The 16,625-nt window shown below is 32.4% G+C and overlaps 1 protein-coding gene and 1 long non-coding RNA gene across 2 annotated transcripts; one reads left to right on the top strand and one right to left on the bottom strand.

Moving 5' to 3' along the window:
• Positions 1 to 243: 243 nt before the first annotated feature.
• LOC128295121 (uncharacterized) lies at positions 244 to 909 on the bottom strand. Its single transcript, XR_008285436.1, has 2 exons — positions 766 to 909; positions 244 to 659 (listed from the first exon to the last, which is right to left on the bottom strand). It is a non-coding gene; the product is annotated as an uncharacterized LOC128295121 (long non-coding RNA).
• Positions 910 to 13,750: 12,841 nt separating this feature from the next.
• Positions 13,751 to 15,487, top strand: LOC108485334 (protein DETOXIFICATION 51-like). The gene has a single exon (XM_017789153.2). The coding sequence runs from the start codon at positions 13,812 to 13,814 to the stop codon at positions 15,321 to 15,323; it is 1,512 nt and encodes a 503-aa protein (XP_017644642.1). The 5' UTR covers positions 13,751 to 13,811; the 3' UTR covers positions 15,324 to 15,487.
• The last annotated feature ends 1,138 nt before the right edge of the window (positions 15,488 to 16,625 follow it).

Raw genomic sequence — 16,625 nt, 5'->3', positions numbered from 1 at the left:
TATTAACTCAAAAGAGAAATAGAATAATAATCAATTGTCTCCCTGTACAATGCAAAGGCCTATATATAGGCTAGATAAATAAATCTAAATAAAACTCCTAAGTATACTAGAACTTTAATTTAATCTAAACAAGAAGTAGTTTTAAACTAAACTTTCTTGTTAACATAAAATTCCTAAACAACTTAAAGTACTTAATAATTATCAAAATTCAGAATAAAATAATAATAAAATAATAAGAGCTAATAAACAAAATATTGTGCTTATATATAATAAAAATTAAGCCTAAAACTTAAACCCAATATGAAATGTCTAAGCTTGTAAGATCAATTGGGGTTCTTGAAGTGAAATGCTTAAGCTTGTTAGCATTTTCCACATGGGCTTGTCGTCATAGATTGAGAGTTTAGGCCCACAAACATAATTAGTCTCTTCTAATTCATCATTACTCCAGAATTTATTGTCTTGAAACTTCAACTCTTCTTATTGAATTTTTTTCGTGATAAAGTCTTGAACCACTAAGTTGAGTTTTGACTTTATTTGTTTGGATTTGGATCTCGTAATTGGGCCTTGAGGAAAACTAAACTCATCTCTATTATGGCCTTTGAATTGGGCTGAGTTACTCGTATCATTCCCCTCTTCCACAAAAGGATTCGCCCTCGAATCTGCAATATCAAAAAGAGAAAGGTCAGTGACATTAAAAGTGGTACTAACATTATATTTATTGGGAAGGTCGATTTGATATGCATTGTCATTAATGCGCTTGAGTACTTGAAAAGGTCCATCGCCACGTGGGTCCAATTTTGTTTTGCGTTTAGTTGGAAATCGCTCTTTTCTCATGTGGACCCAAACCCAGTCACCGGGCTCAAAGATAATTTGCTTGCGCCCCTTGTTAGCTTTGTTGGCAGTTGTTTCATTTGTTTGGGCGATTCGTTGTCTTGCTTTCGCATGCATGGATTTCACCAATTCAGCTTTCTTCTCACCGTCAAAACTAGAAATGTTTTCTATAGGCAATGGTGCAAGATCAAGTACAGTTAATGGATTAAAACCATAAACAAGTTCAAATGGGGAATATGCAGTTGTAGAGTGAATAGATCGGTTATATGCAAACTCAACAAATGGCAAGTATTCTTCCCAAGTTTTAAGGTTCTTACCTACAACAGTTCGTAGTAAAGCACCTAAGACTCGATTGACTACCTCAGTTTGTCCATCTGTTTGGGGGTGACATGTAGTAGAATATAATAATTTAGTACCAAGCTTATCCCACAATACTTTCCAAAAGTGGCTTAGGAACTTTACGTCTCTGTCCGATACAATGGTGCAAGGTATCCCATGTAGGCGCACCACCTCTCGAAAGAACAAGTCAGCCACATGTGTAGCATCGTCCGTTTTGTGACAAGGAATAAAGTGAGCCATCTTTGAAAACCTATCAACAACAACAAATATACTATCTCGACCCTTTTTGTTCGTGGTAAACCAAGAATGAAATCCATAGATAAGTCTACCCATGGCGAAGAAGGGATCGGTAAAGGAGTATAAAGTCCATGAGGCATTACCTTAGATTTTGCTTGTTTACAAGTAATACAATTAGAACAGACCTTTTCAACGTCCTTTTTTATGTGCGGCCAATAAAAATGTTCATGTAGAATATCTAGTGTTTTGGCGACACCGAAGTGTCCCATGAGGCCTCCACTATGTGCTTCACGAATTAATAACTCTCTCATTGAACATTGTGGAACACATAACCTGTTTAGGCGAAAAAGAAACCCATCTACAAGATAAAACTTGTTAAAGGCACCATTCCCACAATTAGAAAAAACATTTGCAAAATCAATATCATTTAAGTATAAATCTTTTATATGTTCAAACCCTAAGACTTTAGCATTTAATGTAGTTATCAAAGAATATCTACGAGATAAGGCATCAGCAACTACATTTTCTCTACCTGTTTTATACTTAATTGTATATGGAAATGTCTCTATGAATTCCACCCATCGAGCGTGTCTCTTACTTAACTTACATTGTCCCTTTAACCATTTTAGGATTCATGATCTGTATGGATAACGAACTCATTTGGCAACAAGTAATGTTGCCAAACTTGTAGACTCGGACTAATGCCAACAACTCCTTATCATAAGTTGAGTAGTTTAATTGTGCCCTGTCGCTTTTTTCACTAAAATATGCAATTGGCCTTTTTCTTGCATCAACACGGCACCAATTCCAATACCAAGCATCACATTCAAGTTCAAAAGTATTAGAAAAATCGGGTAATTTAAGAACCGGAGCAGAACATAACTTATCCTTTAAAGTTTGAAAAGCCTTTTCCTGAACTTCTTCCCATTTAAAACCCACAGATTTTTTAATAATCTCAGTTAATGGAGCAGCAATAGTGGAGAAATCCTTTACAAAACGTCTATAAAAACTTGCTAAACCATGGAAAGATCTCACCTCGGTAATTGATTTAGGAGTGGGCCATTCTCTAATTGCCTTTACTTTGTCCTCATCGACATGAATACCTTGAGCACTTACTATAAAACCTAAAAAGATTAGTTTATCACAACAAAAAGTGCATTTATCAAGGTTGGCAAATAATTTTTCATCAGTAGAATATCCAAAACCGATTTAACATGAAAAACATGGTCATCTAAAGAAGTTGAGTAAATCGAATATCATCAAAATATACTACCACAAATTTACCCAAATAAGGTCTCAAAACATGGTTCATCAAGCGCATGAAAGTACTAGGTGCATTAGTCAAACCAAAAGGCATGACTAACCATTCATATAAACCAAACTTAGTTTTAAATGCTGTTTTCCATTCATCCCCCTCTTTCATTAGAATTTGATGGTAGCCACTTTTTAAATCAATTTTTGTAAAGATACAAGCACCATAAAGTTCATCAAACATATCATCAAGCTTTGGAATAGGATGTCTATACTTAATAGTAATTTGGTTAATTGGTCGACAATCGACGCACATTCTATACGTACCATCTTTCTTTGGCACCAAAATTACCGGCACTGCACAAGGACTTAAACTTTCACGAATGTGACCCTTCGCCAAAAGTTCATCTACTTGCTTTTGTAACTCCTTCGTCTCATCGGGATTGCTTCTATAAGCTGGTCGATTTGGAATTGTTGACCCAGGTATTAAGTCAATTTGATGCTCAATACCCCTCAAATGTGGCAATCCTTTAGGTGCTTCTTCAAAAATATCTTCATATTCCTGCAAAAGAGACATAAAAACACTAGGCAAAGAGTTATGAAGGTTAGTCAAAGATAAACAGTTTTGCCTAAATCGAATAATGATGCAAGGTTGTTTAGTGAGTAAGGCTCGTCGCACATCTTTTCCACTCGCATAAAAATTATGAACGACTCTTTTTTTCTCACAAGAGGATGCACTCACCATTGGGTCATTATTAATTTGGCTTTTTTCACTAGAGACCTCTTTTCTCTCAGCCTTTTTTGAATTTTGTGTCTTACTTCCCATGACCTCCTTACAAAACTTCATCATGTCGATTTGATCATTGTGAATATCTTTCGGATTCAAAGGGGTGAAAGTGTACTTTTTCCCACTGAAAATAAAAGAATATCGATTTAATTTACCATGATGAATAACATCATGATCGTACTGCCATGGTCTACCAAGTAACAAGTGGGCGGCATGCGTGGGAACGACATCACACCAAACATCATCAATGTAAGTCCCAAGTTTAAAAGTGATCAAGCATTGTTTTACCACACGGACCTCCGAACCTTCGTTAAGCCATTGAAGATGGTATGGTGTAGGGTGTTTGCTACATGGCAAAGCAAGAGAATCCACAAGGTAGCTGCTCACAACGTTAGCACAACTTCCACTATCAATGATAAATGAGCAAAGTGTACCTTTAATCAAACACCTCGAATGGAATATATTACTCGTTGAAGATCATGATCATCCTTCAATTGGATGTTGAGTGTCGCCTCACAACTAAACATCGGGATGAGTTAGTGGTTCCACCAACTCTTCTTCACCATAAAATTTACCGCAATCGTTGACATCATCAATTAATTCGGGCATATCTGGGTCTATTTTATCGGAATCAGAAGTATAATCACCATCTTCTTTGATCAACAAAAGTCTTGTGTTGGCACAATCACGGCTATAGTGCCCACGCCCTTTGCACTTAAAACATTCAATTTCATGAGCTCGTTGTTTTTTTGGTGAAGTAGTAGAAGTGAACTGCTTAGAAGATGAAGAAGAAGGTTTTGTAAGAGCCCCACTTTTCCCCTCAAAAGATTTAGTCTCATCATGTTTTGGCAGCAACTTATTAGTAGCAAAAGGAAATTTCGAATTCTTGAAAGTAGAATTAGAACTCGTACCTCTATAATATTGTGAAGTACTAAATGAACGAGATTGACGTTGTTGAAACTGTCGCTCAATCTCAATTGCCTTACGTACCGTATCTTCAAGATCAATGTAGGTTTGAAGATCAAGAACATTGGCTATCGAAACATTCAAACCATCTACAAATCGCACCATGGTAGTCGCCTCATCTTCTTGGATATTTGCTCTATGCATAAGCATCTCCATCTCTTTAAAGTACTCATCAACAGATCGATTACCTTGAATAAGGCGTTGAAGTTTTCGTTTAATATCCCTATAATAATGAGGTGGGATAAAACGTTTTCGCATGATTTGTGTCAACTATTCCCATGAATCAACATCTCGTTCACGATTCCTTTGGCGGTTCAACACAAGTTGAGTCCACCAACTCAATGCATAATCAGAAAATGCCAATATAGCTAATGGAACTTTCTCCTCCTCCGGACACTTATAACAACAGAACATGATCTCCATTTTATCCTCCCAATCGCAATATGCATCTGGATCATACTTTCCTTGGAATGATGGAATGTTGAACTTTGGTTTAGCGACAAAAGGATGGCCTTGATTAGAAATACCCAAAGTTTCATCAATGTGACGATATTCGTGTCTACCAGGATTAGAACGAATACGAAGTTGTTCATTATCCCTATCATGATCACTATCACGAGCACGAGATCGTTGATTCGAAGAAGTCTCCAAACGAACAACAGCTTGAGTGAGCAATTGAATATGATTGGAAAGTCGATTAATGTTCTCTTGTAGTTACATTCGACACGTAGTCAAATTGGCCTCAAATGTATCACGTACCTCGTTCAATTGTTGATGTTGCAATTTTACCATCCCCACAATATTCTCCAATGTAACATCTTGTTCTTTGTCATCAGATGGTATCTCATCATGGTTTTTACGGGCACGAGTGTCACGAGTCATAGTGAAAGCCTGGAAAAGCACAACACTTCAAAAGAAAAAATTAAGCAAACCTCACCTATATGCACTCAAAAAAAAATAAAATTTCAATGAGGTAAGAATTAATCTTGTGAGTCTTTTAAAAGTGTCTATATCAATCAATCAAGATGTTTTAGAATCAAACTACCAAAGCAAACCTAATAGCACTATGAGTCCAAAATTTGCTTAGACATCAAAGAATTTTGTTGCACGGATGAAGGAATATGCAACGTGCTTTAACCTACTAACACAAGAAACAAGAAAGTGTTAGAATACGTAAGGAACAAATAAAAAGGAAAACAAATGAATACTTAAAGCTAAGAGTCAATGAAAATTGTTGAAACCCGAAAACCCGAAAAACTACGAAGCAACTTGACAAACTTCATTCAAGGTGTTCTCGATTTCCAAAAATCACAAAATTTAAACTGGAGCCTCCTTAAATAATGTAGATTTGATCTGGAAAGTTTCGGCACAAAATTCAACCCACGAATTTTTTATTTTTTTTTCGTATTTTATTTTTTGTACTTTTTGATCACTTTTTTGTGGGAAATATTTTTTATACTTTAAAATAGTTCCAAGAAATAATATGAAAATTTCAGATCATTTGAAAATCGTTTACCCATTGAAAAATATTTTTTGAAAATTGTAGGGTAAAATTTGTCTTGAGGTGTTTTAGAAATCGGTTTAAAAAAGAACACCTAAAACGCCCAAATCGATACCAAATGATAAAGGTTGAGAAGGATGAAGCAAAGCGGATCGTAAAGTTTGTCAAAGTCATGGATTTGACTTAGGGCTCTAGACGTTCGGAAAGAAACTTGGATTTTCTTGACACAACTGAAACGAAATTAAATCCAAGTTAGATAAAATAATTAAAACAAATAATAAATCAAGGATTCAGGAAGTGAATAAAGAAGATAAATGGAAAGATAGAACGTGGCGTGTAGAAGTCCTAAGAAGCCTTGGAAACACGAAGAATCCACAACCCCCTTCAAGCGGCTCTAATTTCCCCTCCAAGATAAAAACCTTGGCAAGAAAAAGTTTGAAGATGATCCCCACAATCTAAAAAGATTGTTAAAACTCTTCTAAAAGAAACTCAAGAGAAATTCTTGAAAAGAAAAAACTCAAAGAGAATTTATTAACTCAAAAGAGAAATAGAATAATAATCAATTGTCTCCCTGTGTACAATGCAAAGGCCTATATATAGGCTAGATAAATAAATCTAAATAAAACTCCTAAGTATACTAGAACTCTAATTTAATCTAAACAAGAAGTAGTTTTAAACTAAACTTTCTTGTTAACATAAAATTCTAAATAACTTAAAATACTTAATAATTATCAAAAATTCAGAATAAAATAATAATAAAATAATAAGAGCTAATAAACAAAATATTGTGCTTATATATAATAAAAATTAAGCCTAAAACTTAAACCCAATATGAAATGTCTAAGCTTGTAAGATCAATTGGGGTTCTTGAAGTGAAATGCTTAAGCTTGTTAGCATTTTCCACATGGGCTTGTCGTCATAGATTGAGAGTTTAGGCCCACAAACATAATTAGTCTCTTCTAATTCATCATTACTCCGAATTTATTGTCTTGAAACTTCAACTCTTCTTCTTGAATTTTTTTCGTGATAAAGTCTTGAACCACTAAGTTGAGTTTTGACTTTATTTGTTTGGATTTGGATCTCGTAATTGGGCCTTGAGGAAAACTAAACTCATTCTATTATGGCCTTTGAATTGGGCTGAGTTACTCGTATCAACATACCTTAAGTCCAAATTGATCTAATAATTAATGTAAGAGATCGGAGAAAAAAGTTGTTTGGATTTCAATTTGTAGATCCGTAATGTTCATAGTTGTTTCATAAAAAAAACTAAACAGTAGAAGAGAAGGGGAAAGAGAGCTCTTGATTGGTACAGGTGGTGCGAATAGAGAAGACCATACAGTAACGAGTTTAACAACCTAATTACTTAAATGAAAATTTTCAATTAATTTAATAATCATTTTGTAACTTACTAATAATTTAACGACCTTATATGTAGTTTACCTTATATATATTTTTCTCTCAATAGCATGCATGCAAGCATGTATGTTTGTATGAAGAAATGGAAATCTAGAAGCAAATCTTCGTAAGTTGTAGTGATATCTATCTTTTTACCATTGTAATTATAAAACATTAATAGAAGGGTATGTAAACTATATCAGGTAAACTATATCAGGTCACCTACTTAATTATTGATAAATTGTTATTTCAGTTAATTAATTATAAAAAGTTATAAATTGATCATTAATGTTATGGATATTGATTCTTTAGTCACTCACAATGACTGACGTGGATTGTTCATTTAAAGTCAAATTGTACACAAGGTCTTGTACTATGCACTTTTGGGATTTAGGCTTTTTTTTTTTATAGAGTGAAAAAATTTAAAAATATGAAAAATTAAAGGGATAGAAAGATAGAAATGTGAAAAGTATATATTTTTTCGTATGGAAGGAAAGATGAAAAAGTTGAAAGAAAAAGTAATTTCATTTTTATCTATTGTTTGGTAAAGTATAAAAACGAAAGTAAATAAAATAAAACATTTGAAAAATGTATAATTTCGAACTAATATACGTTTCTCTCTCTCATCTTATCATTTCAATTTATGCATTATGATAGAAAATTGTTCTCTCTCCTCTCTTTTTTCCTTTGGCTTTTCTGTCCTACTAAAAATACTCAAAATTTATTTTTTTTCCACTTTTTTGTTCTCTCATTCTATCAATCATTCCACTTTTCCACTCAACCAAGAATACCTTTAAGGTCAAATCATACAAAAGGTCCCAATACTTGCATCTTTGGGACTTAGGCTTTGCTTAATAGAGTGGAAGAAAATTGAAAAGATGAAAAACTAAAGGGGTAGAAAAATAAAATTTTTCTTTCCATAAATATGCTTGGTAAGAAATATGAAAATTTTGAAGAAAAAAATTGCTTAGTAGAGTCAAAAATAAAATGAAAGAAAACAAAATATTTGAAAAAAAATGATTGATTAGAAATCAAATGCTTAGCATAGGAATCTGTTGTACAATTTAACTTAAAATAAATTACCCATGTCTACATTCCGTTAAAAATTAAAAGATGAGTAGTATCGATTTTGATAAAATTAATGATTAATTTATAATTTTTCATAATTAAAGTACTAAAATAATAAGGTTGTATTAGAAATTTATTTCCAAGCAAATAATGGTGATTGTTGATGGGGAGAGAGGGAATGTTGGAGACAAAGTATATATTTTAATTTTCTTTCATATTTAAAGTGAAGTTTGAAGTGATTATTGGCATCACATAGTGATAAAAAAGAAAGTCAATTTAAGATATTTAATTTTGAAGATGTTTTTTTAAGTTATCTGCTAAATTATGTTGGAAATAATGCACAAGGGACCCATGCACATAGCAGATGGGGAAAGGGAAACACTTTAGTGGTCTTCAATTTTTATTTTTTTTAACGTTTTAATTCAATTACATAAAAAATTATATGGGTATACATTATAGAAAAGCATTTTTTTATACAATACGGATGGTACGTAAAAGGTAATAGAGTTCAAACACATATCGAACGGATGTCTAATAGGAATTTTAATCATTATTCCATACAGGTCAAGACAAATATAAAAATATTTTAGTATACTTTAAGCTTTCTTTTTAACGTCGATATTATTATTCAATTCCTTATTTTGGTGCTACGAGTTAAATCAAGTATTAATTCAATTGAAAAATTATCAAAATTTAATATTTTTATTAAATTATATTATTATGAGAGTGTTTTTATCTTTTTATCTTTTATCTAAATAAAATAAAAATCTAGAACCTAAAACACTATAAATTAAAATATAATTTGAATTAAAGCTTAATTTAAATTATGAATTTTACATATTTTTACCCACATGATATGATATAATTTAGGATATATAAAATGTTTTTTTTCCTTTAGATAACAATTATATCATCATTTTTTGTCAAGGTTGTTTGGACTGGATTGAACTGATTGACTAGACTAGAAATTGGCTGGAATACCAATCTGGAAAGAGATTTTAAATTGGTTAACTCAAGAACTGATATGGATCAATTAAATCGGGCGATTGAACCGAATTAATACTTTTTTTTTGACAAATTTATAATGATTTATTTAATTGAATCGAACAAATCGATTGAATCGATAAGACCAATTCAACTACAAATCTAATTCTGAAAACCTTATAATTTCATATTTAAACCTTAAGCAAATTTGTTCCTTCACTTAAAATATAAAAAAAACATATCTAAATTAACTATAAAATTGGAGCATTATTTGGAAAACCGTTTTCAAGCACAAGGTTAGGAAAATGTAGTAGTTTTAGTAAGTTGGATCAGTTAGAAAGCTATTATTATCAAATGGGGCAGCCCCCCACTTAAATTTCAATGTTCCAACCATTCAAGAAGCAATTGAAAACAGTGTTTTGCGCTTTTAAGACAGCAAAAAAAGAGAAATAAACTCTTGATTTTCTCTAAGTTTGGTAATGAGAGAAACTCTCATAACAATACATGCTCAATGACACAAAATTTTGGACAAAAAACAACCATATATATAGTGGGACCAAATACATACCACTACAAGAAGAATTCATGCTTGATAGGGATTAAAACCTATTTTCTGAATCCAATTTTCTTGCACATTGGTCAAAATTGGAGATATGAGTTGAAGGGGTTGAATTGATTCGGATTCAAATTCATTTATATCATGTTAATTTTGATTTTAAAAATTTAAAATTATTTTAGGTTTGAATCATTTTTAAATTCGGATTGTTTCGAGATTGAGATAATTTGGATTTAGGTCGTTTTGGGTTCGGTCGAGTTTATCTATCGGGTTTTTAGGGTTGGATCATTTTTTTTTGGTATAACCACAATTGTCATCATATGTTTTACGGTTTGAGCCTAGTCATGCTTAGACCGGAGATGGTATTCAGGTAATGTCCTCCCAACAATATTGAGTCTGGGTTGATTCAAATACCTTGGAAAGAAGTCTACTTCCACTTCTTCCAATCACTTGTTGGTAAGGTTCGATCATTTTTAACTTAAGTCATTTCAGGTTTTATTATTCAAGTTTGACAGTTGGTTCATATCATTTCATGCTACTTGTTCAAATTATTTTATGGTCGTGTCATTTCAAAATTGGGTTCAAGTCATTTTCAAATTTAGGTTGAATGAATTTAGGTTGTTGACTTTGTAAAACTCATGAAATGATCATCGATCACTTGTCATCGTGCACCAAATGACCATATCAATAGTATAACAACATTATGATTATTTATAATCTAAGTCTCATCATGTATGAATCTTATTTAAATTTATTCTGTTATGATTTGTATATATTTTAATTTTTACTTCGTTATTATTTGTCTTGAATTAAATTTAATTTTAATTGGTTGTACATATATTAAATTTGTACTATAATTGTAAACTCCAAAAGGAAAATAATATGAGAATATTAGCCTTCTATACACCATCTTCCAAGTTTATCATTAGCCTCTCCTTCAAACATCAATGATTTGCCGCATATATAAGGTTTATTATTCCACCATATATATAGATAGAAGAGATTCGCCACACGATGTAATCTTTTGTAATTTTTATACGTTTAATATTTGAATAATTAAACCGTTATATTTTATGCTCTATTCATGTAGATAATGCATATCAAGGTTGTCATAAATTAAAATTTTTAACTATTTATTTTATGTAAAAAGCTTTTAACCAGTAAATATATATTAATATAAATAATATTTTAAATTGATATGATAGGGATATTGGATAGGTTTAGAATATTACATGCATGACAAGTACAATATATATATATATATATATATATATATATATATATATTGACCCATTTATATCAGTCTGAAACTAAACTAAAGTAGTTTCACACCATTCCATATACTTTTGTATGATTAATATTTTAATAATTTAACTGTTAACTTTATCAAAATATTTATTTTTGTCATGCATATAACTTTTTGAAACAATCCGTAACTCTATCATATATATATATATATATATATATATATATATATAAAAGAATTTGTGCATATTATGGGGTGAAGTAAAATTTGTAAAAGGGGATGAATGTCAACTTTTTTTTAATCTTTACGCTGCCTCTTTGTCCTCCGTTGATCACGTAGTTATTACATAAATCCAGCTCTCTCTTTGAGTGCATGTAAAAATCTAGTGGTCTAATTCTGCTTTCAATACTATACTCTTCATACTTTTAAAATTTAGTCCCTCTACTTCTAGTTCACAGGGATTTACAACTTCTACTCTTTTGATTTAGTAATTTGAAGTCCAACTAAGAACACTGTCAAAGGATTTCAATTGAATTCAATTATGTGGTATTTTTAAAATAAAATAATTTGCTTAAGTGGTCAATAATTTAAGTGTGAAAGGTCAAATAAGTAAATAAAAATATTGAATCGAGTTGTAAGGTTCTCTATTTTGAATACAAAGTTGCAAGGTTCTTCAATGCTATTTCAGAGAAGCTAAGTGAAAGTTGGTATTTTTTTTATTTTAAAAATGACACGTAATCACATTCAATGTAAGTTTTTGATGATATTGTCAATTGAAATTCAATTATCAAATTAAAATAATTGGGAGATTATATTAGTGAAATTGAAAATAGATAGATTAAATTTCAAATGTATATAAAAAAGTATAGGGACTGAACAGAGAATTAGCCCAAAGCTTGTCGTTAACCATCATTCATGGCGATTCCTAATTTAAAACGTAGGTTAAAAGTTCAATTTTTTTCTAAATTCAAACCTTAATTTAATGGTCATTTAGTTCAAAAAGAATTAAATGAATCAATTAATAACCTAAATACCAACATTCCATTTCAACAGTTAATATAAAGTTCGTAATTTTTGGGATACCTTTGTCCTTAATTTGTGGGTAATTAATACTAGACAGCGTTAATAACCCCCCAAAAAATGAAAGTTAAAACTTTTGGACCCAATTGAATAATAATTTTTGTAGGAGATTAAAGTATTATTTTATCATATATTTATTTATGATTTTATCGTGTTTTAAGGGATTTAACAAATTTTTTTCATTTTTGAGAGTCAAAATGTTATTAATTTATAATTACATCATTTCCAAGGGGACTAAACAATAATTTTTCCACTTGAGGGGGGCAAGGCTGCTATTGCGTCCTAGATTCGCCTTTGCCGTCGAGTATTTGAATCTACTATCGAGTTTGATAAGCGTAAAGAATAAATGGATAATAAATTTGGTAGATAATAATAAAAAGGTTAAAATATGTTATAGGTTGTTATATTCTTTATAAATTTAGAATTTAGTTTCTTTACTTTTTATATTTTAAAATTTAAGTTCAGCTACAAACACTGTTAAAATTAAGTGACTTTTTATGTTAATTTACTATCATTATATTTTATTGAACAACCATCAGTTAACACATCCTGACACAATATGCTCCTTAACTTGCACTAAAGCTCGATTCTCTTCTAAGATATCGTTGATCAACCGGTGGCGTTTCAAAAGGAACTAATCAATCCAGAGTAAACTCTTGGACCCTCGCCATGTGGTCAACCGCTTTATTAACATCTTCTGGAACCAATCTCAACTAAGTGCACTAATTACATCGAAGAATCAGATAAATTAACCGCAACTGAAGTAACTAGCTACTTATCACACCTTTAATATGAACTGATTCAACAAGCAAACAATTATCAATCTCAATCTCTACCTCTCAAAATCCCTTGTCCCAAGCAATCTTGAACTCCTCATACAAAGCTCATGCTTCAATACGAAACATTGAGGTTAACCCTACATGCATCGAGAAATCAATTAACCAAATTTAATAATTGAATTTTAATTTTGAAATTTGAAAAATAAAATGACTAAATTCTTCAAAATAAAAATACAGAAACAAAATTTAAAATTTGTGAAAGGTATAGAAATCTTTAATCAAATTAAAATATCATCCAAATTTATAAAAACATATATATAAATATCGAAAACTACATTAGCCATTTCCATCCCTACTCTGTTTTCGGTTCTTCATCCTCCCTCGTAACCCTAGTCCACGCCCCTCTTAAGCTTTTAACATGCCATTTTCACTACAATAGAGCTTCAGTTAATCAAAATTACCATCCAGTAGTTAAAAAGAGAGTAAAATACTAGTTGTAGTAATAATGTTATGTAGTAAAAACAGAGAAATAATCATAAAATCACCCCTCCCCCAAAAAAAAAAAAAACAGAGCAATATCTCGTAAAATTACAGCATTTCACATATCGGAAATTGAACCAATCTGACAAAACCACTAATAAAAAAGTAAACAATTTTATATTTTTACACAAAATCAGTCCTTTACCTATTTGATTACCCCCCATTAAAATTCAACTCCATACGTTTATATATATGTATGTATAATCTCAGCTCAAAAAACAAACCCTCAAAATAACCCTTTGATCATCACCATGTGTAACCAAACTCAACAAACCCATCTTTATTTCCATCTTCTAGACCCAAAAAAACACTATCTTTCAGTATCAGAGATCATTAATGAAACTAAATCACTCTTGCGGTTAGCTTTTCCTATAATCTTAACAGGTCTCATTCTCTATTCACGTTCAATCATTTCCATGCTTTTCCTCGGACATCTCGGCGACATAGAACTCGCCGCCGGTTCATTAGCCATAGCATTTGCCAACATTACTGGTTATTCAGTTCTATCAGGTCTCGCGTTAGGGATGGAACCACTTTGTTCACAAGCTTTCGGTGCTCAAAAACCCAAACTTTTATCATTAACCCTTCATCGTTACATTGTTTTTTTATTATTTATATCGATTTTAATATCATTTCTTTGGGTGAACATGTTTAATATCTTTGTTTATCTTCATCAAGATCCTAATATTACTCGTATTGGTCAAAAATATTTGTTTTTTGCCTTACCGGATTTATTTACACAATCATTGTTTCATCCCATCCGCATTTACCTTCGTGCACAAGGTATTACCCATCCGGTAACTTTATCAACACTCATCTCCACCGTCCTTCATTTGCCCATCAATTTATTACTCGTTTCCCAGTTCGGGTTCGGCGTCGCCGGCGTAGCGGCTTCCGCTTCTATATCAAACTTCTTCGTCCTTGTTTCACTTGTTGTCTACGTTTGGACCGCCGGTTTACATGAACCCACGTGGGAAAAACCGAGTTTCGAATGTTTGACCGGCTGGAGGCCGCTGCTTAAGCTAGCTGCGCCGAGCTGTGTTTCGGTTTGTTTAGAATGGTGGTGGTATGAGATTATGATTGTTCTGTGTGGGCTTTTGGTAAATCCAAAAGCGACGGTTGCTTCAATGGGGATTTTGATTCAAGCCACGTCGCTTATTTACGTTCTCCCTTCTTCACTCAGTTTCGCGGTCTCAACGCGCGTTGGTAACGAGCTAGGGGCTAACCGTCCTTACAAAGCGCGGTTATCCGCTGTGGTGGCGGTGTTTGTATCTACCATGATGGGCCTATCAGCATCCACCTTCGCATCATCCATGAAAGATAAGTGGGCCATGATGTTCACATCAGATTCTGAGATCCTACGTTTGACATCCATTGCCCTTCCCATCCTAGGGCTCTGCGAGCTCGGGAACTGCCCGCAGACCGTTGGATGTGGGGTCCTTAGAGGAAGCGCACGTCCTTCCACCGCAGCAAACGTGAACCTTGGTGCATTTTATCTAGTGGGCATGCCCGTTGCGGTTGGACTCGGATTTTATCTCGGATTCGGGTTCTCGGGGCTTTGGTTGGGCTTACTTTCGGCCCAAGTTTGTTGTGCCGGGCTTATGTTGTATGTTGTGGGATCTACTGATTGGGACCTACAAGCGAAGAGGGCCCAGATGCTGACGTGTGTAGATACAAAGCTGCTGGATGATTGTGATGAGAGTAAGGGTGATGAACAAGAGCCGTTGGATTCGTATCATGGTGACTTCGGGCTGCTTAATTAACCAAGTTTAGTAGTAAAACAAATTATTAGAGGATTATATGATACTCCCTTTATTTATTTATTTTAGTGTTTTCTACTTTTTTTTTCTATTTTTGTGAATTATTTTGTTATTTTTGCGATGTCTTATTTGTCAAAAATAAAATAGATTTTTTGTTCTCTTTTAAATTCCTTCCTTTTGTGATTACAATAATAATCGAGTCGAATCATCTTTTGATATGAAGTATCCAAGCGATATCCATAGTTGTATAATTTTTTATTCTCTTTAACTGAGGTAGTGGCCTTCGGGTCCATTCTTGTCAAAAACACTAAAATTCAAATGCATGTGGTATAGCGAAAGAGGACAAGGCGGTGGAGGAATATTGAGAGATATGGAGGGGATTGCAAGAGGGATTTTCTCTGGTGCTGTTGGTACAAATGTTGCTGAGGAAGCTGAGATTGGAGCGGTGAAGTTTGCTCTCGAAATGTTTGCATCTATGAACTGGAAGTCTTCTAATTCTTTGGTTATTAAAGTAGGTTCTTCGGTGCTGTTTTCTTGGTGTATCAAATAGGAATTGAGACCTTGGACGCTTCATGCAACTTTTTCAGATATTGAAACTGCTAAGTGTAAGATCGGATTCATTGTCTTCTCTTTGGCGGATAGGAATGGAAATGACATGGCGTTCCAATTGGCATTGGTTGGTGTGAATAGGCCACATGTGTTTAAAGCATGGTGATGATTTTGGCTTAGAGTAGTGTTTTCTTGTTGCTGGAACTATGTTTTTTGTTTATCTACTGTAATTTTCTTGTTTGGATACAGCTCTGTTCTTTTTTTGACTACAGAGTAGCTTGAATGAAGAAAAAAAAAAAAGAAGTTCATGATCCAAATTAAGCAAGTTTCAAAATTTGCTATTTGAAATTCGGGGCTGAACTCAATATGATATTATTATCTAAGGTTGAGTTTGATTAAAAAAAAATCGAATTATTCAAACTGAACTCGATTATAAATTTGTTTACAAAATTTATATATCTAAACTCGAACTTGAGCTCATTTCATATATATATTTCGATAAATTAATAAATTAATATTAAAATAGTAAAAATATATTTATAAATAAAAACTTAATTTAAATCATTCAATAGCTCAAATTGTTCAAATTAAACTCGCTTAAAAAATAATTAAATCAAACTCAAATAACATTAACGCACAAGTATCTCATTTACCTCATAAGTTATTTTAAAGAAAATAATAAGTTCGTTCTTACATCTTGAGGTTATTTTTCTTAATCATCCTCAAGAGAAAACATTACTATAGAAATTTTAATTA

The sequence above is a fragment of the Gossypium arboreum genome, chromosome 7 (assembly GCF_025698485.1).
Source record: "Gossypium arboreum isolate Shixiya-1 chromosome 7, ASM2569848v2, whole genome shotgun sequence".
Lineage (NCBI taxonomy): Eukaryota > Viridiplantae > Streptophyta > Magnoliopsida > Malvales > Malvaceae > Gossypium > Gossypium arboreum.
The sequence above is the reverse complement of the archived record's forward strand: the minus strand, read 5'-3'. Positions and strand labels throughout refer to the sequence as shown.